General features: G+C 48.0%; 8 protein-coding genes across 8 annotated transcripts; 3 read left to right on the forward strand and 5 right to left on the reverse strand.

Moving 5' to 3' along the window:
• Positions 1-150: 150 nt before the first annotated feature.
• N7469_007221 (Carboxylesterase type B) lies at positions 151-2,295 on the reverse strand (the record flags this gene model as incomplete). Its single annotated transcript, XM_056646139.1, has 3 exons — positions 151-1,690; positions 1,737-2,106; positions 2,166-2,295. Coding segments are annotated over 3 exons (2,040 nt in total), but the record flags the coding sequence as incomplete, so codon positions are not given.
• A 419-nt stretch (positions 2,296-2,714) lies between these two features.
• N7469_007222 (gamma-glutamylcyclotransferase family protein) lies at positions 2,715-3,284 on the forward strand (the record flags this gene model as incomplete). The annotated part of the gene is made up of 1 exon (XM_056646140.1): positions 2,715-3,284. The coding sequence occupies one exon, from the start codon at positions 2,715-2,717 to the stop codon at positions 3,282-3,284; it is 570 nt and encodes a 189-aa protein (XP_056499581.1).
• Positions 3,285-6,175: 2,891 nt separating this feature from the next.
• On the forward strand, positions 6,176-7,279 carry N7469_007223 (uncharacterized protein; the record flags this gene model as incomplete). The annotated part of the gene is made up of 1 exon (XM_056646141.1): positions 6,176-7,279. The coding sequence occupies one exon, from the start codon at positions 6,176-6,178 to the stop codon at positions 7,277-7,279; it is 1,104 nt and encodes a 367-aa protein (XP_056499582.1).
• A 1,056-nt stretch (positions 7,280-8,335) lies between these two features.
• N7469_007224 (CAZyme family GT90) lies at positions 8,336-9,657 on the reverse strand (the record flags this gene model as incomplete). Its single annotated transcript, XM_056646142.1, has 2 exons — positions 8,336-9,244; positions 9,319-9,657. The coding sequence occupies 2 exons, from the start codon at positions 9,655-9,657 to the stop codon at positions 8,336-8,338; spliced, it is 1,248 nt and encodes a 415-aa protein (XP_056499583.1).
• Positions 9,658-10,946: 1,289 nt separating this feature from the next.
• N7469_007225 (uncharacterized protein) lies at positions 10,947-11,714 on the reverse strand (the record flags this gene model as incomplete). The annotated part of the gene is made up of 1 exon (XM_056646143.1): positions 10,947-11,714. The coding sequence occupies one exon, from the start codon at positions 11,712-11,714 to the stop codon at positions 10,947-10,949; it is 768 nt and encodes a 255-aa protein (XP_056499584.1).
• Positions 11,715-12,219: 505 nt separating this feature from the next.
• On the reverse strand, positions 12,220-14,013 carry N7469_007226 (putative mitochondrial ADP,ATP carrier protein (Ant)). Its single transcript, XM_056646144.1, has 4 exons — positions 13,862-14,013; positions 13,634-13,655; positions 13,478-13,554; positions 12,220-13,249 (listed from the first exon to the last, which is right to left on the reverse strand). The coding sequence occupies exons 1-4, from the start codon at positions 13,910-13,912 to the stop codon at positions 12,452-12,454; spliced, it is 948 nt and encodes a 315-aa protein (XP_056499585.1). The 5' UTR covers positions 13,913-14,013; the 3' UTR covers positions 12,220-12,451.
• Positions 14,014-15,636: 1,623 nt separating this feature from the next.
• N7469_007227 (KRI1 family protein) lies at positions 15,637-17,503 on the reverse strand (the record flags this gene model as incomplete). The annotated part of the gene is made up of 2 exons (XM_056646145.1): positions 15,637-17,261; positions 17,332-17,503. 2 exons carry the CDS (start codon positions 17,501-17,503, stop codon positions 15,637-15,639), a joined length of 1,797 nt encoding a protein of 598 aa, XP_056499586.1.
• A 314-nt stretch (positions 17,504-17,817) lies between these two features.
• Positions 17,818-22,345, forward strand: N7469_007228 (uncharacterized protein; the record flags this gene model as incomplete). The annotated part of the gene is given in 7 exon segments (XM_056646146.1): positions 17,818-17,900; positions 17,959-18,322; positions 18,404-18,999; positions 19,013-20,898; positions 20,951-21,037; positions 21,094-21,315; positions 21,369-22,345. 7 exon segments carry the CDS (start codon positions 17,845-17,847, stop codon positions 22,343-22,345), a joined length of 4,188 nt encoding a protein of 1,395 aa, XP_056499587.1. The 5' UTR covers positions 17,818-17,844.
• Between the last annotated feature and the right edge of the window lie 105 nt (positions 22,346-22,450).

The raw sequence follows: 22,450 nt of genomic DNA on the forward strand, positions 1-22,450 counted from the left end.
ATTACTGGTGATTTGATTGATTATTAGTTATTACGAACGAAGATTTAGTACTATTCAAGGTTTGCATTGCGATTGAGTGGGCACTCTTGCAAGTACTTTAGTCTCAAACATGTGTGCTGTCAGTAAGCATACTAGCAGAAGCTCGCCTAACTAATCGAAGTACGTCAGAGGCAGTTGTAGGAGATTACACTGCGCTCTCTCATCCAGTTCTACCATTTTTGAATGCCTCTGCAGGCGGAGCATTTGGTATTTCCCATGTTTGAAGGGTATCCAATTGCCCGCTAGCTCAATTTGTCGTAAGGTGTTGGTATATCCTCTGGCCTCAAGAAATCCCCAATCCGGAGTGGGTCGGCCAGTCCGGGCAAAGCTTGACCAAAGATCTACAATATAGTGCTCAAACACAAGATCATAATTATCTCGCAGGGGCATTCCTTTCCGCAGAAGATTGCCGAAAACATAATATAGCTCACCGGAATGGCATTTGAAGTATTCTTGGTTTGGGTCACCGTGGGGATATTCGGACGAGATGGGTGCTTCGCATGTTGGCGAGTTAGGTGACCAGTCTGGCATCTGGTAAGTCCGATTGAATTCGTAGTAGAATACATTCGGGAAAATGCGATTGTTGAATCCAGAATATGCCGTGGCTTGGTCGATACATCGGAACATGCCATCCGTTGCGACTCGGGCAGTTGTATTGAATATATCGAGTGTCTTATTTGAGGTCGAGGGGATCGGGAAAAGGGAATTGGGACCTGATGATGGTAGACCAGACTGATTCAGGGATTGCTGGATATTCTCGTCTGCTGTGGGATATCCGATCATAGCAGCTCCGTCATCTCTTGTTGTCCCGATCATCAAAGGTACATTTGCAGTTGCTTCTGGATTTGTTAAATCCAATTCAGGGGCTTCGATATACTTTCCATCGACGACTATGTATCTGGCTTGTGTACCAAGCTCTGAAATTTTCGTAGCAGGGAGCGCTCTCATGCATTCGACTGGAGAATCCGCGTCCGAACAATTCGTTAAGTCCAGTATGTCCTTCCCTACAACATCCACCTCTTCAGCAATTGTGTAGTATTTCGAGTATGCCATCCCGTATCCGATGCCACCCAGATTACTCTGCATGATTGCGCTAGCAAATTTCCCTCTGGCTTGAGGAGATGCAAGCAAGGCCCTGACTGATCCCGCCCCGGCCGACTGTCCAAAGATGGTGATTCGGTCTGGATCACCTCCAAAATCTTTGATGTTGCGGCGAACCCATTCTAGAGCGGTAATCTGATCTGCTAGACCATAATTGCCCTTTGTATCTCCATCATTTAAAGCCAGGAAACCGAGAGTGCCTAGGCGATAGTTGATGGTCACAACCACGACATCACCTCTCGATGCAAGGTTGCTTCCATCAAATAGAGTGTCGCTACCAGTACCACTTGTGAAAGCACCACCATGTATCCACAACATAACGGGCTTGAGATTTGTTTTCGGAATCCTCTTGGGCTGGGGAAGAGTTGGTGTCCACACATTGAGGAAGAAGCAGTCTTCCGAACCTGTAGAACCTTGCATGCATGTAGATCCATATTCCAATGCAGAGACTCTCGTATCATCTCCCCTGTGCAATTTCGAATACTCCCATCGTTTAGTGGGGCTTGCATATCTAATACCAAGAAAGCGAAAGCTGAAACGATCACGAATTCTGGAGCTGTTAGTAGATTTTCCGTCATAACAAACGATCAACATACCCCGTAATGGACTCATTGTTTGAACGGACGGTTATTTGCCATGTTGAGTTGGTATTCTGATATTCTGGAGTAGAGTATGGAGCAGTCTGAGTGCAAATAACTGGCAAGTCATTGTGAGGAGACACTTTCTTCACGGTGCCATCAGCGTCGACTGCTGACGGGTCACCATGTATAGGAGCAATCCAAAACCGCTGGCCTCTTTTTCTCTTATTTTGATACACCAGATATCTGAGGTCATCTCGTATATTTGAAACCCCCGTTTCAATTGGCCAAAGGTTTTCTCCAAGCCTCTGGCAGCTCTGTATCGCTTTTTCTAGGGGCATTGGATCTAACAGTAAGATGCCTGATCTAGCCCGAGGGCTTCTCTCCTCTAGACAGACCTTTAGCGATCGATAGCCTATTTTAATTTGGAGGTAATTGAGTTCTTACCTTTTAAATCATTATGGATGAGGATAGTCACGTCTGAGTTCAGCGAGCTCGGACTAATCGCTGCAATTCCCGCCGCTGCTAAAAAGCACGCAAGTAAGGATATGACGAGCATGAGGCACCGCAATAGATGCTTTCACCTGGGTACCAGCTGATATGAAGTTTTCACTGGCACAGGTGCTTCTCGCGCTTCTGGCTTACTTATGAAATCTCCGTATGTCCCATCCATGTGCCATATAAGACACGGCATCTCCGCATCGGATAAAAGTGCTCATTCAACTACTATATGAGCAATTCACCCGGTCCAATAAAGCCAAGCTATGATTTCCAAACGCATAGCTTAGCCGTATTCTAACCACAAAGATGGTATATCACGGAATATACTTGTGTTGAACCGGGAAGAAAATACGTGGTAGGCGGCTTTTGGCTTCCCGCTCTTTCTTGCAGCCTCAATTACAAATGTAAACAACACACTGACTCAGGACTACCAACATAACCCGGCAAAACTCATCTATCTCAGAAGCAAACCCTATCAACGAAGATTTAGCCAAAATGCCATCTCATGAAAAAAAAAAGTCTACAACACAAATTCCACCGCCACCACCTCCACCCCCAGCAGGCCCTCGCTCCCCGCTATCGTCTCTCACATCACGAATTCGAACGGCGCTACCAGAGAGATTCTTCCTATCAGCACCGGAAAAACCTCGCGATCCCGCACCAGAAGGGGTCTATTTCTTCTATGGAACACTACTCGACCCAGGCATGCTAGTCGAAATTCTAGGACTAGACAACTCGCCCGAGCTCCGCCCCGCATTTATTGAAGGCTTCGATTGTAAGCTATGGGGACAATACCCCGCTTTGACACCATGCTCTGATGCTTCTGGCCGCGGAGTAATCAAAGGTGCGGCGTACCGAGTGGGTAGCTCGGAAGATGCGGAGAAATTGGCTGAGTATGAGACTCATCACTACATGCCTTGTCCCTGTGAGATCAAGTATATTGATGATATTCAGACTCCAATTGCGGAGAAGGGATTTGGTTTTGTTTTTGTTGGGAATAAGATGGATTTAAAAGATGGAATTTTCAATTTACGGGCCTGGAGAAAGCTGATGGGGAAAAAGTGAGTGATGGGTTTATTCGGATGCTATGAATGTGGGGGGTTATTGAGGGGCTACAAAGAAGTGAATGGAACATGCAGGACCTTGAAGGATATGAGTAGGATGGACCTTCTGGGAGGCTTCCATCAAGATCCTATTTGATGTGATTGATGGGATCTAAGTTATCCTCACGCCCTACTTCAGGTACAAATGACTTGTGATCTGTGTGCAGGGATCCATGCGACTGCGTCCGGTATCGCAGCCACCTTTTAAGTTGTGAGAGGATGACAGTTGTCTGTAATCGGGTGGATGGATACATTGTGAGTGGGTTTATTGACCTTTCTTGACTTGTCTAGTTACTATTTCCAATATGAATACAGAGTTACTTTCTAAGCTGTTGCCTGAGTTAGTATAAGGTCAATTAAAGAGTGCTAACTGCTCGTAACTATTATCTAGATAGCATATGCCAACTTCTATTTCATTTTGGTAATGGTGTCATCTTATACGGGGTATATTGATTTTATGAATCCTTACTCTTTGTATTAGGTAGTAGGAACCTCCGTGGAGACAGGTATACTCCCCTCTTGATCACAATACGTTGATGCGGGGCAACTCTACGCTACGGGGTCTCCGAGGCTCGCTCGGACTTGTCGCAAAGCCACGATGAAATCCAGATTTCTCGAAATGAGGTGGGTGGCTCAAACAGAGATTATCCTACAGATATGTACTATGTACTGTAATCAAGGCAGTGACAACCCTTTTGTGGGAATGTGGATATTGTTACCCGGGCTGGAGGTAGAAGTCTCGCTAACCCCACTACGAAAGCCCCAACATTACGGCGGGCCAAATGCGTGATTATTTCATTTTTATTTATATATATATATATTTCTTTGCAATACACAAGAAAAGCAAGTTATTCCAGGTGTGCTGGCTTACGAAGTGGAGGAAGTCTGAGTGAGGCTGGGACATGAGGGGTTTCATATGTGACTGGGGGCCCAATAATAGAAATGGCGCGGACACGGTGGCCCGGGATTTCCTGAGTTGATCCTCCGTAGTACTTTGTATGTATGTATGTACTATTTATGTAAATGGAATAATCTACTAGGAAGACTGATTCTGCGGAATGACTTGAGAATCATCAATGACAAAAGAAACAATTGTTGTAAATAATTGATGTACTATATGTATGAAGTACACAGCATTGCGCGGGGTGGCTGGCCAACCTAAATGCGGCGAACCAGGCACAGAGAATAGAATTCGCAAGCGCATGGCGCGAGTAAACGACTAATGCCAGGTCACCTTGGAAGCATGAAGAATGGAGTACATAGTCCAGTACCCGAGCACATTAGTTATCGTAGTATGTATGTACAGTAGAGCATGCAGGCTTGGCTGTGTCGCCCCGCGTGCATGGACATGTACTGATTCTCCGCTCAAGCCATTCCATCTCGTACACTACTATCCCGCACCTATGGAGTACAGTACATAATCCTGTACAGTACTACGTATGTATGTACACTTTCTATCTACCCTCGGGCCTTAGGGTATCCACCCATGAACTGACGTCAGTGCGCGAGTCCAGAATTGTAGCCAGAGACCCACTGATGGTTGATGGGGACATCGTTGGCAAAAAAAAAAGGGAGGGGCCGAATTTGAAGATGAAATCATTCAGAGCTCATGTTGAGAATGAAAAGAAAATGGAAGTTCGATGAAAGCGGAGGATCTACGAAGCACGAGGGGGAGTGCAGGAAGTAGAAAGACAAGGTGTGCTTGGTGATTGCAGTCTGATTGGATGTTGATAGTAGCGTGTAGGGTACACGTGCCGGGAGGGAGTCTTATCAGTTGGAGGATTGGGAGGTACATGTCACTCTACATTGCCATACTTGTACATAACTATGTACTAGTTAACTAGTTAACCATAGAGTGTAGTATGTAGTATGTACCAAGATAGGGCAACTGTAGAACCACTGATGTACCCGGTACCCATCACTTCTAGGGCTGCACCCTGTGCACCTGCGTATCTGCGATCGCTGAGTGGAGGGAGGGCGATCTCGGGTTCCTTCAATGGGATTGCCAGGAATCGGTTCCCTGATTGTCGCAGGGATCTGTATACAATTTACAATAAACTGAGTGTATGTATATGTATAATAGTTGAGTAGATTGAGAGAATTATAACTCTATAATATTTATACTATTGTTCTTTGTATAATGACTATAGTTAGTAAATAATCTTTAGTATGAGATACCCCAAAGACATAGTACTACAGTATCAGAGTACACATAGTACCTCTGGGTACGAACTAACTCTATACAACTCGAAGTATACCGGAATAGTCCGGCCCCAATCATCCGCCCGAGCGCCCGCACGAGCGAGAGTCCCACACTTTGGGAGAGTCTGGAGTGGAGGGAAAGTACCGCAGTTGTACTACTGATGACTACCCCTCCTGCTGCTTCTGCCTTATACTTCTACTTGATCCTTTTCTACTTTCTGTGCTTCTTCTTTATCTTGGATTTTCACTTTACAGTATCTTCATCAACACCCCCCAGATCATCCACTTCTTCTATCCCTTCGGATCGGCCTGTCATCCTGCCCCTTGCGCGTCGCAAATCTGCCCCCGGCCAAGCGTCGCGTACTCGTGTCAGTCGTGCAGTCGTCTTTCAACCTTGCTCTCACACACACACACACACATACGCACACACCAAATCTTCATCTTTGTCTCTTTAGTTAAAGAGGTAAGTTCATGTCTTTGTTTCCTTTGTTTCCTTCCCCGGATCGACTAAGTCGCCACTGAGCCCCTTCCCCCAATCGCGTGGCGCGGTCCTTTGGTCGCAAATGGTTTAATAGGGTCACGTCTGACTCATATGCTTTTTTGCGCGCGCGCTTTGCAGACAACCTTCTTCTCTTTTTCAAACCACCCATCATGGCTTCGCAGACAACCTCCAGCATCGCTATGGCTCTTGCTGGCAAGACCGCCTCTGTTGATATTCCCAAGACCCGATCGGGCGTCCCAGGCAAGGCCTCCCGCCCTGGCCAACCGGCCATGCTTCCGACGCCACCCAACTCCATCTCTCCCACTCTTCCCCCACAAGCCTTCAATAAACATAGAACGGTGCTCTCTCCTGGCTCGCCATTGTCAACAGTACCACAGCTGGACTCAGACATCGACTTGCAGGATGCGGTCGAACATGCCATCAGCCAGAATCAGCCACAGCCCGCTCACGAGCTTGACAGCGCTGGCGCTATCACTCCAGCCATGCTGGCGCGATACCATCTCCCGGAGATCTTGCTTTCGCAGGGCCCTCTCGCTATTCGCCATGTGATGGGCCATCTGACTACCTCCGTACCGGGGTTCTCAGGTATTCCTCCTGCGAAAGCACGTCGGTTGGTCGTCGCTGCGCTTGAAGGTCGAGGGAGTGGTGGCGAGGCTGGTGCGAAAGATGGTGATGTGATCTTCGAGAAAATCGGCTGGGGACGATGGGATGCGCGACGACGCGGGGAGGCTATGCGTGAGCGCTCATTCAACGTTTCTTCACCTCCGTCCAGCTATGCAGGCTCTTTCCAGCAGCGCGGACTGCAGATCGAAGGTCGTAACAACGATCGTCGTTACTCATGTGCCACAGGCATGGACTCTGCCGCTTTCTCCTACACGGAGGACTTTATCCCCGAAGACCTTGACATGCTTGAGCATGAGGCGGACAAGATGTCTCTAGACGGCGAAGATGAGCGTGAGTATTGCTCTTCGTCCGAGGCGCCAGACGAAATGCAAGATGACGAATTCGATGAAGGTGATGTCACGGACGAGGAAGATTGGGCACAAATCGGAGCAGATGCCCTTCGTGCGCGTTCGTTCAACGGGGGCGGTGGTAGTGGTCCATTCGTGCGCAGCAATGTTGCAGCTCGAGCGAAGCCTCTTCCTGACGGACTTTTCGGCGGCGGACCCACACCCGACGCGAACCCGCCCCGCACTTTTGATACTCAGGAGCGCGCTGCAGTAGAGGCGCTGCTCCGTTTAGGCTCCATGTAATCGTTCGACTCTACCCACATTCATGCATCGGCGTTTTCGGCTTCATGTTCACGGCTTGCTTTCTGCTCTCGCTTTCGGCTCCTAGGATACACTTTTTTTTTTCCACAACCATACTGAGGTCGTCAAGGCTGGTCCGGACCGCTTTTGACGTACACTTCCGTCTTCTCTTGTTACGAATTTCCTTCTCCGAAAAGATCTTCTGATCAGCGCACTTATTTATCATGCCTGGTCCAATCCGAAAAATGGCTTTTGAAAGGAATGACGGCGTTGGTGACTCACATTCACTTTTATCACCGTGACTTTGCTGGCTACTGAACCCTGCTGCGTCGTGAAAAAGGTCCAAAACCCCATCTCTTCCGTTTCATGATGCTATTCGACTTTTCTCTTCCATTTCCTGCACATCCAGATCCGGGGCTTCAACCATACCCATCGGATTTCTCACGACTTTTTTTGACCCTATACCTGTTCTAATATTGTCCTGTTGTTTTATTTCTGATTTCTTTTTCTTCTCTTTATCTGTGTGTTCTGAGCACTCCTCTCTCTCTCTCTCTCTCTCTCTCTCTCTCTCTCTCTCTCTCTCTCTTGTGATCACGAACAGAATGTCTTACGAACCCGGAAGAAAATGGGCCTGTTGGTCGTCTTGACTGCACTGTACTGGTATGCCTGGTTTATCTTCTGCGATCTTTGTCTGGCTGAATCTTCTGCTTCTGATTGGTTCTCGGTCATCTTAATTGATTCAACTGAGATTCTTTCCTTACAGTTCGTTCTGCTTCTTCTCGTTTGGGTGGTGTGTGCCCGATATGATTGGAATCACGTTCGATAGTATGGATACGTATATACGCCGTTAATGGGCTCGGCTTCTAGGTTAGGAGTGAATCCAGCTATTGGATTTCATTTGAATTAGACATTTGTCTTGAAAGTAATATATCCTTGACTTCAACAACTATGATCATACTATACTAGTATTACTAATTCCACAATGTATTCTGCCAAATCACTCATAAATGCCATAAAATTGGTAGAAATTTTCATCTAGATGGTGCCCAGAAGCTAGCCCTAAGTCTGCCACTCCATCTTCCGCATCAACATGAAACTCTCAAAGCTCAAACCTCTCCAAACTTGATTTCCACTCTCATCTTTCTTGTAAAATTCGGGCTCAAAATTGCTCGCAGCAGCCCACTCCCGAATCAATCTCCTCCAGTAGCAAACCTCAGCAGATTGAGTGAGATACCTCTCCCTGAAAACCTTGACATTATTATCTGCAATGCGACGTGCATCTGCATCATGAGATTCAAGCCAAAGCATCTTTTCCTCCAAATCAGACCAATCCCGCTCAACTTCGACGAAATTCTGCTCGGAACCAGACGATCGAAGAAGATGATAATGATGCTGGATCCAATTCAATTTATGCGAAACAACCACACTCCGGCACATTTGCAGATACTTCAATCGACCCGAGTATGTATTTCCTTCTGTTTGCGCAATATACTTATACTCGCAATGATCCGGCATAGTCTTATAATCAGTCTTCATACTCTCGGCATCTCCCCATCCTAATTCCTTAACATCAGCCCACTCTTTATTCTCCGTGACAGCGAGCAATTTATCGCGAATCTCAGGACCCATGCGTGCGACTCCGCGCCAGAATAATTTTCGGATTTGAGACGTCCAGTCTGTTTTACCTGCTTGTTCTGCTTCTTCGATTTTCATGAGAATCTCCTTCGTTGATCCTGCTTTTATTTCGGGCCAGGACCAAAATCCAAAGTCTGGAATTAACCAGATGAATTTATCCTCGTCACGACGGGCGTAGCCCCATAATGCTGCGGGTTCGATTCGGTCGTCGGTGTTGAAAGCAAATTCGATATTCGGGAGGGGCTCTGGTGATGTGACGAGGGCTCGATTTATAGCGGCTAATGTGGCGATTTCACGAGTCCAGATTGAGCCTTCTTTGGCTATTATGTAGAGCTATGGATTTTGATATCAGTCTCGGATCGACCATTCTAGAGGGACAGGGTCTGACGTGATTGAGCGAGACATACTTGTTGGTCATAAATCATTGCACGAATATAACCGTTTTTCGGTTGAATGGAATCGATTTCTTCAAAGGTGATCGGATTTGAAGAGCGCTCATTTCTAGCCCTCTCAATTTCAACAAATAATTCCGGAAACGCCGCATCGCACTGGTCCTGCGTGAGGAGAAAATTATCCCGATCCCGAGGATAACTCCAGTTGAGTTTCGTATCCGTCGAAGGCCGAGATGATGATCCAATTATGCTTGATTTATTCGGGGAATATGGACGCCAGTATATGAGCAAGCCGAGTACTATCAGCGTGCAGGACGCGAGAATCAGGTACTGGCGATTCCTGGCGAAATTCATATCTTCGCGAGGGACCCTGTTTCGACGACGAGTTCACAAGCGCAGAGATGAATTCAACGAGGATTCAGGGGGGGATTTGCTTGAGGCTCTGGTGGAGTCGTGCTTTGGGGGCGAAAACCGGTTTCGGAAATCGTCCCTCACAAAGTGTACGGTGGGCGATAAGGCAATTTCTGCTGCATAATCTGAGGTCGTCTTGGCGTTGATCAGTAAGAGATTCTATATTTTGATTTAACTCATGAGCAAATATGAAGGCGAGGGTCTGAATTGGCTGTATCCTAGTACAGTAAATCTATGGAGAAAAAGTGGTGATAGTTCAAAATGAAATAAGGTTAGGAATGGCTTCCGTGTGGCTCACTGCCAAGTTTTACTTTATTACCTACATAAGCACTATATCACACTTTGAATACAAACATAGATGTAGATGTAAGTCAACGTGATTCATGTTAGTTAGAGAATAGCGCAGAAATAGAATCTTGTAATAAGTGTCATGCCGTACGGACAAGTGTACTTACAGTAAAGAAGTCCTGTTCATCTAGGAGGATTGTGATTGCTCCAAGGGGATGAATTAAGCATTAAATTCACGAGCAACATTGTTGTTAGGGGGGGTAAATGGGGAATGAACATTTCAGCGTGCAAGCTGAGACCCAAACCTGTTTCTCCCAGGGTGAGATATCACGAGAGGGTAGAAGCTTGGCTATCTACATTTACAGCATTGGGGTCAAACGATAACGAATTGCAAGCAGACATCTGTTATGCGTTCTCCATATAGCAGACTGAAATGGAGAAAGACTTCAATCCTACAAGCAAGGATCTCTGCTTTATCATCATCTTTGAACTTATGAATGTTAATCCTATTCCAGGTTCTTATCCTTTCTGCTTGTTCTAATCTGTCTGTAACAACTGGGAGTATAAACCGCATTATTTTCAATATTGATTCTTAAATTGGGGTCAGATACATGAACCACGAACTATGTAATATCTTCCAATGTTATTGCAAGATAGTTGCTGATGAGAGCAACAGTACTCTGACATGTTATCCATAGAAACGCACACTAGAACCGATCTTATCCACCAAATTTAAAAATGCCTCCCACGAGAAAGCAAAACAAAAAGACAAAAGACAAAAGACAAAAGACAAAAGCGCCGACCATCCCAGAACCAATCGTAGAGACCTACATCCTAGAATCCGAGTTGAAAATATTCCAGTCAGAAATACCCCAAGATAGAAGCACTAGCTCCCATTTATCATTCAAAAATACAGCCCAATCCGTCATGACAACACCATCCGACTATTTCCCATGTGCATCATTGATTCTCTTCCAAACCTCAGCCTCAACCTCCGCTAATTTCGTTCCAGCACTCTGCATCCACGACTTAGCAGTCCCCATGAAACTCTCCTCGTCATCAGGGAATATGTCACTCGCGCCACCACCGCTTCCACCACTGTGTAAGGGTAGACCAGGCTGTGAACCGCCAGCTGGTGGGTTGTACAGATTTGCGTAGGGCGACGAGGTAGAGTTCGGTATATGGTTTGATTGTGGAGAGCGGTGATAAGAGTAGGACTGTGTGAAAGCGGAGGGCGTTGCTGACGCTGTTGCTTGGGAGGGTGGATTTTGCGGGATAGCCTCGCTTGCCTTTGGTGGAGGGGGCACGGGAGATTGTGCCTGCGGTGCTGGAATGGTTGCTACTGGAGCAGCTCCCGGTTGTGGTGGTGCTGGGGTCTCTGAGGTCGATGTGGTTGGCAATGTGGTTGTTGGAGTTGAGCTTAGGTTCGTTGTTGGAGCAGTGGCAGCCGTTGATGCTGTTGATGCTGTTGGTACTGGCAGAGCAGGAGCTGCTCCTGGTTGCGGATCCTGTGCTGTGGCATATACAGGAGCATTTGATGGGGCTGTGGCCGTAGCTGAGGTGTTTGGAGGTTCAGTGGTGGCTGTTGTTGAGGCTTCGATTGCGGTGGCGGGTTCAGGGTGTGAAGTAGTTGCTTGAGTAGGCTCCTCCTCCTTCTTAGAATTGGAGTTGGAGTTGACGGGTGCAGATGTGTATGTCTGTATACCGGACATTTTGCTTTGATTATGGAATCGCGAACAGTTATCGAGAAGATGAATGAAGTTATGTATGAAGAAGGATGCTTCAAGGAGCTCGAGCTCCAGACGTCATGCGTCTGCCGCAGTGGGGCGGTGGCCGCTTTAGGAAAATCTCTCGCGGGGAGAGCTAAAGGCTTTGTTGAATATGAATTACTCTGTAGTATATTGGTGATCATTGAGAGCACTGCCAAGATAAAAGTGTTCTACTGGGTACTTTTGGTGTGGAAGATGTCTAGCTTGTACAAGGGTTACGAGTGAGACTGTGAACATTGATGCGCATGGACGAAGTTGACAAGGGAGACGGCAACTGTCAAACCGATTCCGGTGAGGGACGATGAATAAAGCCATGACAGGAACCATGCTTGTTAACCGCGTGGCAGAGATCACGCTGACGGCCCAAAGGAAATTACATACTGTACACAAGCTGATATACTGGTCTCTACGGGGGGGGTCTACAGTTGCACAGTGGAATCAAGTATAATCAAAGAAAAGAAAAAGAGTTTGCAGGCAGTAAAGTACATCGGGTACAAAAAGGGAAGAATCACACCATTCTATGCTTCAAGATCCCCCCCGAACCCATTTCTTGACGCATCTATCTTTTGCAGTTCCCACATCCTCTGCTTCCCCATCACCCGGTTACACCGAGCAGGGTTTCATCCCCATCCCCAGTATAGCTACAGGTGTTTTAAGATAATTCGCTAGGGGCGAGTCATCTATTTGAACTTCTTGCCGAAGAGGATCAGCTGGACCTGATCGTAGATGGACAGGACACCAGCACCGGCAACACCACGGAGGATGTTGGCACCGGCACCCTTGAACAGGGACTTGGTACCCTCCTTGGCGATGATCTGGCGGGCAGCATCCATGGAGGAGGAGTACTTGACGGCCTCACCAGAGGTCATCATCATACGACGACGGATAGTGTCCAGAGGGTAGGAAGCAACACCAGCAGCAGTGGTAACAGTCCAGCCGAGCAGGAAGGAAGCGAGGAAAGAGCCCTCAAGAGGACCGACCAGGAGAACGGGCTTGATAGAGTCGTACATACCGAAGTACAGACCACGGTAGACGACGATACCGACGACGGAGGGACCGAAACCACGGTAGAGACCGGCAATACCGTCGGAGGCGAGGGTCTTGCGGTAGACGTCAACGAGACCGTTGAACTGACGGTCACCGCCACCCTTGGTGGACTTGGCGTCGTTGGCCAGACGGGTACGGGCGTAGTCCAGGGAGTAGACGAACAGCAGGGAAGTGGCACCGGCAGCACCACCGGAGGCCAGGTTACCCATCATCCACTTGGCGTAGCCATCACGGTCCTTCTTGTAGGCGAACATGGACTTGTAGGTGTCACGGAAAGCGAAGTTCAGGGCCTGGGTAGGGAAGTAACGGATGACGTTGGCGGTGTTACCACGCCACAGAGAGACGATACCCTCATCAGCGGCAGTACGCTTGAAGCAGTCGGCGAGACCGTTGTACTTGTGGGAAAGACGACCAGCCTTGAGCATCTCATCCTGTTGAGGGAAGAAAAATCTTGTATTAGTGACTGATCGGCAGAAACGCGGCTGCTGCCCAGCACGGACGCGCAAGGAGAAAAAAATTTTCAACCATCAGTACCAACACAACCCAGGCTATCACCTTGCAGTGAAGGTGCCAGTGGTCGAATTACGACAGATGATCATCCATTGCGGTGTATTCTGTGAAGGCCAACGCCTGATTTGATGGATGATGTCTTTACTAACCTGGTTCTGGATCAGGAGCTTGATACGCTCAATGGGGGCAGCGGCGGTCTTGGAGACAGCGGCGGAAACACCACCCACTATGAATCAGTTAGTGGCTGCAATTGATGGATAGATGGATTTCCGATGGAATTGGATGCGTAAGAGTGCTGTACGTACTCAGGAAGTCGACAACGAAGCCCTGTGAAAATTTTTCGTTAGCATCTCTATCTCGATGAAATAATCGACTGATAGGCAAAGCCAACTATCCGGTTGAGCCAATTTGTTCTATTCTCGTCATCTCGATGGATGATGAAGATACAATCGAGTTCGTGATGGATTGAAATCGATGAAATCGCGCGACAACCGGAATGAGATAGCAGAGCCAGAATAGAGGAAGCAACTTACGGGCATGCCGAAGACGGACTTCTCGCCCTGGTTAACGTCACCTTGAGCCATTGTGAAAGGTTGTGCAAAAGATGGATGCGACAACTAAAAAAAAGAGAGGAGATGGGGAGTGTCAAGAAGGAACACCGGGGATGAGAGGGAAGAAAAAGAAGAGAAGAGAGCGCAGGGGCGGAAGGGGGCAAGAAAAATACCGCCGGCAGAAGCGACGACCAGCCACTAAGACCCAATCAGGAAGGGCAGGGGGGGTAATTTACCGTATTTCCCGTGTATTGCCAATCCGGCCTGCCGAATTCTCCCGATCGATGCCATGCAAATTTTTCAATCGGTGCGACGTGGCTTTTTAAGTCGAGGAGACAATAGGAGCAAGTTCAAAGTGATAATGGGGAATCTCTATATGTAGAAAGAGGGAAGCGATCATTACACTATCACTAGATTTATTCATATCTTCCATTTCTCATCTTTCAATACTGTTCTCTCTCATAGACTCACTCTCTGTTCTTCTTGAAAACCCTGCGTAGTCCGGAGCAACGGCGTCCAAGCGCGCCCGGTGGACACGTATGGGTACGTATTCTGCCCCAGCCAATGCCGGGCCTCCACACGGGGCACCTCCTTTTTTTTCCTGCCCCGAGTATCCGAACTGTTGTTGCCACTACCCGTCCATGGGCTAGATTTGGTGCTTCCAGATATCATCTCGATTGTGGTAGGTAAATGGGATAGCCCGGAGTATGGGGCTAGCCGGGTGAAGACTTTTAGCTTCTTTCAGACAGTTCACTGGTCCCCTTCTCGTATCTACTGTACGTATATAGTACGTACTATATAGTATGTTATTTAAATTCTATGTACAGATTGCTGGAAACCGGAAACCGGTCTGATCGCTGTCCAGATGATCGGTGCGATCGGCTTATATTCGGTATCTCCTGCAGAATAGCCTTGCAGAATGTATACATAGAGTGATACATACAACTCCGGTCTGCAGCCTTTCCATTGCCAATAACAATTCAGTATGAGCCATTTTTATGCTGTTCCTATTTATGTATGTATGTATGTACGCCGAGTCTCCCGGAGTACAAGGTTCACAGTGGAGGTCAGCCGCATGTGTGATGTACCGCCCAAACAAGGTCCGAGGTGGATCCCCTTGTCCGCATTGGAACAGTACAATTTATACTACGGCTCCGTTAATTTTTTGGTTATCAGCTCGACGGATACATATGGATAATTAGTCGTTGAAATGCAGTTCTGGGAATTTCTTACGTAGCAGTTGAATTTACTTCGATGTAGATTAGTTCATGAGCTGAAGTTACACCAGTATCCGGAGGAATTCAGTTGCAATTTCTCCATAGACATCTCATGTGAAACCAGGACTTACATATATATATATATATATACAGGATCATTCACGTTATCATACTATGTATATGATATATCTATATTTAGGTAAATACCTACTCGGATAGGTATCCGAATCGACCCTGGAGATCAGCAATAAGTAGATACCTACCTACTAGCAAGTATTGCTAGTAGAACTCCAAATTCTCGTCATACTTCACATTGTGACATTTAACCCTCCACCTGAGATCATACTAGGCAGGCACTCTTGGTTCAAGTATATGAAGTACAACTCGAATTTGGGAAGATTGCAAGATTACAGAGCTTGAATGTTGTCTTGCAATGTCGCATGAATAGCATAGATTTAGAGAGATACATCAACATAATTTAGAACGCCAGTCACCCAATGACAAGTTCGGCTTATAGACAATGAAAGCTTTTAGCGGCGCTCAGTTCTTCTTCGAACGCTTCCTCTTCTTCCTCCGGCCATCACCTTCACGGATGTCTAGCTTCGTCTCGTTTTCATCTGCCTCATCCTCCTTCTTTTCAGCCTTCTTGCTCGGGCCCAGGCTAAAAGCAGGACCCTCCTCATTGCCGAATGTGTCCTTGCGCCATTGACGAACTCGAGCCTTCTTTCCCAGCTTCCGCTCATCCTTAGCCTTCTTTTCAGCCTCGCGGAAGGAAGCATACTTCTTCAAGCCAGCGAATTGGTTCAGTTGAGCGTCGTCCGCCATGAGAATATCACGCGCTGACAGACCGAAACTCTGTGGAGAGGTCTCACGGTAACGGAATCGAGTGGCATTCTTCTTCGTGGCACCGGGGAGTAAAGTGATATCGAGATCAAGGTTGCGGTCAACCGCCTCCTCAATGCGTAGACGGTCTTTGCGGGCCTCGCGTTTCTGATCACGCTTCTCCTGAGCTTTGCTCTTCTTAGAGCTTTCACCCTCACCCTCGTCATCATCGTCGGATTCAATAGTGGGTTTGGCGTCTTCATCCTCATCTTTGTAGTCGGGAATCAAGTCCGTGATATCAATATCATCATCCCATTCAGGCTTCTTGGGATGCTTCTTTCCGGAAGTGTCTTTGTCGGCATAGTAATCTTCTCCGAAGCGTTTCTGCATCTCAGACTCCCACTCCTTGTCGTCCCAGGCACCATCTAGGAATTCGGCCCAGTCTTCGTCGGTGAACTTTTCAGCCCGCATACCGGCCACCTCCTTAATCTCATTCACTCGTGTCTGAAGTTCTTCCATTTTGAGCTTACGCAGACGGTTCTTTTCGGTCTCCCGTAGCTTCTTCTCCTCCTCCTTGCGCTGGCGCTCGGCATCACGCAGCTTCTTACGCGAGCTCTTCTCCTCCCGACGGACGGACTGGCTGTTCGTAGTGTCACGGGCGTGGGTGACCAGGGCCTCGTTGAGCTTATTGGGGTCCTCAAAACGGAAATTATAGGCTTCCTCAATAGCGTCAGCTCGTTTCATATCGTCCTCGTCGTCTGAGTCAAAAGGATGAAGCTCCCGTCCGCCCTCGGGAATCCATGCGCGCGCAGACATGAAATTAGAAAGGAAGGTTTCGGGATCCTTGTCGGCATTTTCGATATCGAGTTCAATCTTCTCCTCCGGAAGCTCTTCGGGGCCAGATTTGCGCACAAGGAAATCATCGGCATCATCCATCTCCTCGTCGGAGCCTTGTTGGTGCATAGCCTTGACAACCTCGTCCTTGAGGTCGGCTTGCTCTTGCGCAAAAGTCTTAGGGGCATCTTCCTCGTCGGCTGGATTGACACCCTTCAGCAGGTTCTCACGGTGATAATCGTGCAGAGTCATCGTTTTCTCTTTCTTCTCTTTGGGACCGGCATCGGCATCTTCATCGAATTTGGTGTAGAATGTCACGTTGCTGTCGTACACAGCCGGGTCCTTAGACCGGATGGCCTTGAGAGTAGCCATAATCTCAGCATCAAGAGCTTTAGTAGCAAGTTCTCCATCTTCATCTTCCTCCTCCTCATCGGAGGATTCTTCTTCGTCGGATGGTTGTTCGTCGGCTCGGCGCTTGCCCAGGTTGGATTTGCCATATTTGGCTTCCACTGTGAAAGTGATATAATGGTAAGCATTTTGTGAGACAATCAAATAAAAAAAAAGCTCATGGAATCTTACGTTTCTGGACTTCTTCTCTTTTCTTATTGTATTCAAACCGTTTAGCATAATCGGCGTTCACCTTGAATGAGGCGTCGGGGGACTGGCCGAGAGAAACACCACCGGCATCATCGCCCGAGTCCGAACTATCATCATCCAAAAGCTTGCGCATCTTTTTTGAAGGAGGCTCCATTGTTCAATGTGCAACAACTCTTCTTCAAGTCCGAGCAATCCTTGCCGCCGCCGGCAGAAAGAAAAAAAAATTACACACCGCCTTCACCAGGCTCGTGGCCTTGCTGCCTTAATGCCTGAACCTCACATTACCCCGACTCCTTGACGTAGCCAATTAAATCATCAGTCCAGTCTGGAGGTTCACTTGGCTGACCAGGATCTGTGCAAGGCTCTCCAGACATCTCCTTGCACTTTTGCTGTTGTCTTCGAAATCGAGGGTTCAAACAGTAACTGATTGGAAGGTTATATTTCGTACCTATTATTCTTGCTCGCGTCAAGTGTATGGCTGGAGGCATGCACTAGATGTCGACCCAAGCAAACACCCCGTTACCCGCAGTTGGGAAGCTCGTGAGCGTCGTGTATGTCAAAAACCACACTGAGAAATTCATCAATGCTAATATTACTTCTTTTTTATAGTCCAGTTGGTCTCAAAGAAGCCGCCCTCGACTCCCCAACATTTCGCGCAACGACCCATCACTTCTGTGACCAGATCGACTTCATCGAGAAATGGCTTGACGGATACGCCAAAGCTGCCACCAAGCTCTCCTCGGAGCTGAATACCTTGGAGAGCATGGTGAGCAGCTTTCTTTCCTACTCTACGCACCCCTTGGTGATCTCCGAAGCTGTTGTTGACCATGATTACACTCTGTTGGCAATGAGGAGGTGTGGGGAAGGGTCAAGAGGTCTCTGGAGTGGATTGGTGGCGACGACAAAGAAGATGGAATCTATGATCGCCGAGCCAATTCGTGCCTTTATACATGAAGATTTGCGGCAGTTCAAGGTAATCTACCCTGGAATCGGAACTCTCGGCACCCTTTACGACTCTCGACCATTTGATGATGTGGGTCTGACATTGGTATAGGAAGCCCGCCGAGCTCTCGAGCATGCACAAAAGTCGTACGACTACTTACAGGCTCGTTATGCTGCCCAGTCCAAGTCTAAAGAGACCTCGGCACTACGAGAGGAAGCTTTCCAGCTGCATGAAGCTCGCAAGATCTACCTGAAAACATCACTGGACTTCTCTGTTCAGGCTCCTCAGACTCGCAATGCACTCGATCGACTTCTAGTTCGAATTTCTTTCGATCAATGGCGCGAGTTCCGGACATTTCACAACAACAATAGTGCCGCCTTCTCGAAGTGGACAAATGAGATGGATCGCGTGAAGGGCTGGGTACACGAAATGGAAGGAAGTGACAGGTCTTCCAAGCGGGAACTCCTCTCGACCAGAAAACAGATCGAGGAAGCTGCAGAAGTGGCTGCTAGACCCTCTCGTGAACTCGAGGATTACTCTATCTCCACGGTTCCCTATCTGGGCTCTCGTCCATTGCCAACAATGAATATGGGTAAGGATGCGAAGCCAGAAAAACAAGGGTGGGTCTACCTACGGACCCTTTCTGGAAAGCCTACCCGCACGGTGTGGGTGAGACGATGGGCCTTTCTAAAGAATGGTATCTTTGGGTGTCTCGTGCAGGGGTGCCCGTACCGGGGGTGTTGAGGAGAGTGAGCGGATTGGCGTGTTGCTGTGCAGCGTTCGTCCCGCTTTCCAAGAAGAACGACGCTTCTGTTTCCAGGTGAAAACCAAGAACAACAATATCGTTCTTCAGGCGGACACACAAAAGGAATTGATGGAATGGATTGGCGCGTTTGAGGCTGCTAAGCAAAAAGCTTTGGAAAACCCAGCTAGTACTGACTTGTCAATTTCCGGCAAAGTGACTGTCCAAGATCCTGCATTCTCAATCTCCCAACCTCCTGCACCAGAATTTACAGCCGATCCGTCGGAGTCTCTAACGCCCCACGCGAGCGATGATTCAGGAGGCAATGAGCGAAGCTCAAGCTTACCCGTCCCTGATCACGAAGGGATGGCTTCCAGAAAGAGTTCCGATGTGAGTGGTCGCCGACTCACTGGCTTGGACCATGAGGGTTCAGCCAGAGATCATGCCCGAGAACACACGAATCGTATTATTCAAAAGCTGGATCTTCATCGCAAATCTAACAACGCAGCACCGGTGTCGCCTTCCGTTCCAGGTCCTGCAGGTGGAATAGCAAGTCTGATTTCGGCCAGTCACAATATTCTACCCTACAGTGGCCACGCTCCCGTCAATGTGGCTGATAATAGTCAGAACCGGGGTCGCAGCTTAAGCAATCTTGACGAACCCGGGGCGAACCTGGCACCTCCTACCCTTGCAAATCCCCCTGCCCCAACAAGCATGAGCAAGGCTGCAGTTGTTGTCAGTAATGAAAGGGGTATAGGGCTTGGTGTCGTCGATAACACGGGTGGTATGCCAAGTGGTATGATGGCCAACTTATGGGGTAGCTCAAACTGGGGCTTTATCAACAAGCTTCAACGAGAGAAACTTCTTGATGGAGATCACGACTCAATTTCAGAAGAGCGACCAACGTCAGCGAAGAGTGATTCATCCAAACAAAACTTTGCTGTGCACCCAGATCAGCCAGCTAATTCGCCATCCTCTGGTCAACCAACCGGACCACGCCACCGACAAACAGTGAGTCTAGATGGTGATGCTTCCAAGATACAACGGGCTGCTATTGGGGATCTTCTTCAGCACGAGTATCCCTCCTTTTACCCTCAGCAATTGAGGATTCAAGATTCTCAATTCCGGTTGCTCTTCCCCGATGTCAAGAGAGATGAATCTTTAGTTTTGGTGTTTAGGGCAACTTGGAGCCCTAACGATCAACAAGAATTTCCTGGCAGAGCCTATGTCACCACCCAAAACATCTATTTCTACAGCAATCATTTTGGACTAGTGTTGACAACTAGTGTCTCACTAGATAGTATCAAAGAGGTGACCGCTGCCCCTGGAAGGGACTGTGATTTCCTTTTCTTGCATACCATCCCCCCTCTGGGAAGTGATACGCCTGGCAGAGTTTCAATCAAAACATTCCTGGAGCCTCTTCGATTACTTCAGAAACGCCTTAACTATTTGATCCAAGGATCAATTGCCGTCCAACCAATGAGTCTGGAAAATGTTATCAAGGACTTAATTAAATTGGACACCGGTACTACGAATAGAGCTTCAAGTGCAGATAGCTGGGAAGACCTCTCTGGCACCGGGGAGTCCAGGGGCGATACAAATCTTATTGCTCACGGGCACGGAAAAGATTTACGTCTTCCTATCTACGTGGATAAAGACCTCGATCTTGATGGCGGAAAAAATCGAGGGCATCACATGCCAAAATTCAGATTGCCGACTCAACCCGTGGAGTATGTGCCGCAAGGCGACCTTTCTTTAGTGGTCGAAAAGATATTAGAAATCAGCCCAAAGGCCCTGTTCCATATCCTCTTTGGTGACAAGAGTGCCGTATGGCAACTGCTTCTCCATGAACGAGAGGCTCGAGGTAAGCAGAACCTATTTCCACCTTGGCTCGCATCAGTGCTGACTTTCCACAGATATCAGGCAAGGGCCCTGGACGAGCAATGAATCTCACCATCTCAGGCGTGATTTCCACTATTCGATTTCCACAATGAATGCCCTTGGTAAGAAGACTTATTGTGGGAAACAAGAGCTTTACTAATGAGATTTGTTCAAATAGGCCAACCTCAGGACAATGAAATCTCAGATTACCAGATTATCGATGTCTTGAACGATCATCTGTGCTATGTCATTACTGACAAGCGTACGCCGTGGCATCTGCCTTTCCGAAGATCCTTCCGACTCGTCACCAAGGTGGTGATTACGTTTGTTTCAAAGTCTAAGAGCAAGCTTGCTGTTTATACTAAAGTGGAGTGGCTCAGGTCTCCCCTTGGCCTTAAGAGTATGTGAATCCCCAATTTCTCTGGCAATATTTGTCTAATATGACTATTCCAGATATCATCAGCAAGAAAGCAAGTGATGATCTTGAACAAGATGCTCTTGATCTCGTCGATCTTGTGAACGATCAAGTCCGCCGTCTTGGTGCGCATAGTCGCACCAAGAAAGCCATCACTATATTCGGCCACGTAGGACGTCAAAATAGCACCTCACATTTTGCTGGTGTCGGAGCCAACTTGAAATTGGAGCCTCGCAAGCGGCGAACTCAGAGAGCCATGCACCAACTCCTCTCGGAGACGGTCTTGTCGTTTTTGGAAAGCACAGTCTCCTTCTTGATGCTGTCATTGTTCGATATCTTACGATGGTCCTGGAAGACCGTGAATGCGCACAAGGTCCTCTTGTTCATCTTGGTATCAAGTGTGCTCATGAATGGGTTCTACTCTTCTCGCGATACATGGGATTGGTGGCATGAAAGACATGCGAGCAATTTCCTGGCCAGAATGGGAGTCCAGCCGAATTTGGTTATGAGCAAGACAATCTATATCCAGGATATTGATGAGGCAATCGCCAACTCGACCATTTGGCCTAACGATGGAAACGTCAGCAGCTGCTTCAGCGCGTTTCACGAAAATTCCATGCGCCATGCAGAACTACCTCTCTCGCTCACTAGCTCTGGGCCCCGAGATGCAGTAGCCAAGAGTGCGACTAAGCGTTTCCAGCAAACACGTGAACGTCTCGGAGCATACCGATACAATCTGCTTGTTGCGTTGCGTGTGGTCAACAGCATAGAAAAAGAGGTTATTCAGAGTGAATGGGAACGCTGGCTCCGCGAAGAGCTAAGGCGATGTCGCCAGGTCGAGGTTATTTTGAGCGGCAACGGCGAAGACGGCGAAGCAGGTGCACAGGCCCAAGCGGAACGCATTTTCGCTGAAAATACCGGCAGCGTGATGGAGTGGTACGATAGGTATTGCACAAGCTGTCGACTGGAGCAAGAGCAGGCTCAGCAGAATGTACAGGAGAATCTGCTCCTCTGAGTGTTCCACCCTCTTCAAATGGGAAATGAAAATCAATGAGGAAATGAACATTCTCCGCTCCCTTTGCACATGACACCCGCGCCAGTTCATGACATGCGCTTCGTC

Source organism: Penicillium citrinum (assembly GCF_028827155.1).
Source record: "Penicillium citrinum strain IBT 23319 chromosome Unknown utg000006l:1.0-3011923.0:1.0-3012962.0, whole genome shotgun sequence".
Lineage (NCBI taxonomy): Eukaryota > Fungi > Ascomycota > Eurotiomycetes > Eurotiales > Aspergillaceae > Penicillium > Penicillium citrinum.

Excerpts from the sequence above, each read along its gene's own strand:
- N7469_007226 (XM_056646144.1), bottom strand. The coding sequence starts at position 13,912 with ATGGCTCAAGGTGACGTTAACCAGGGCGAGAAGTCCGTCTTCGGCATG. Across the intron at positions 13,555-13,633 it reads CTTCGTTGTCGACTTCCTGA|TGGGTGGTGTTTCCGCCGCT; the intron begins GTACGTACAGCA and ends ACTGATTCATAG. Across the intron at positions 13,250-13,477 it reads AGCTCCTGATCCAGAACCAG|GATGAGATGCTCAAGGCTGG; the intron begins GTTAGTAAAGAC and ends TTCCCTCAACAG.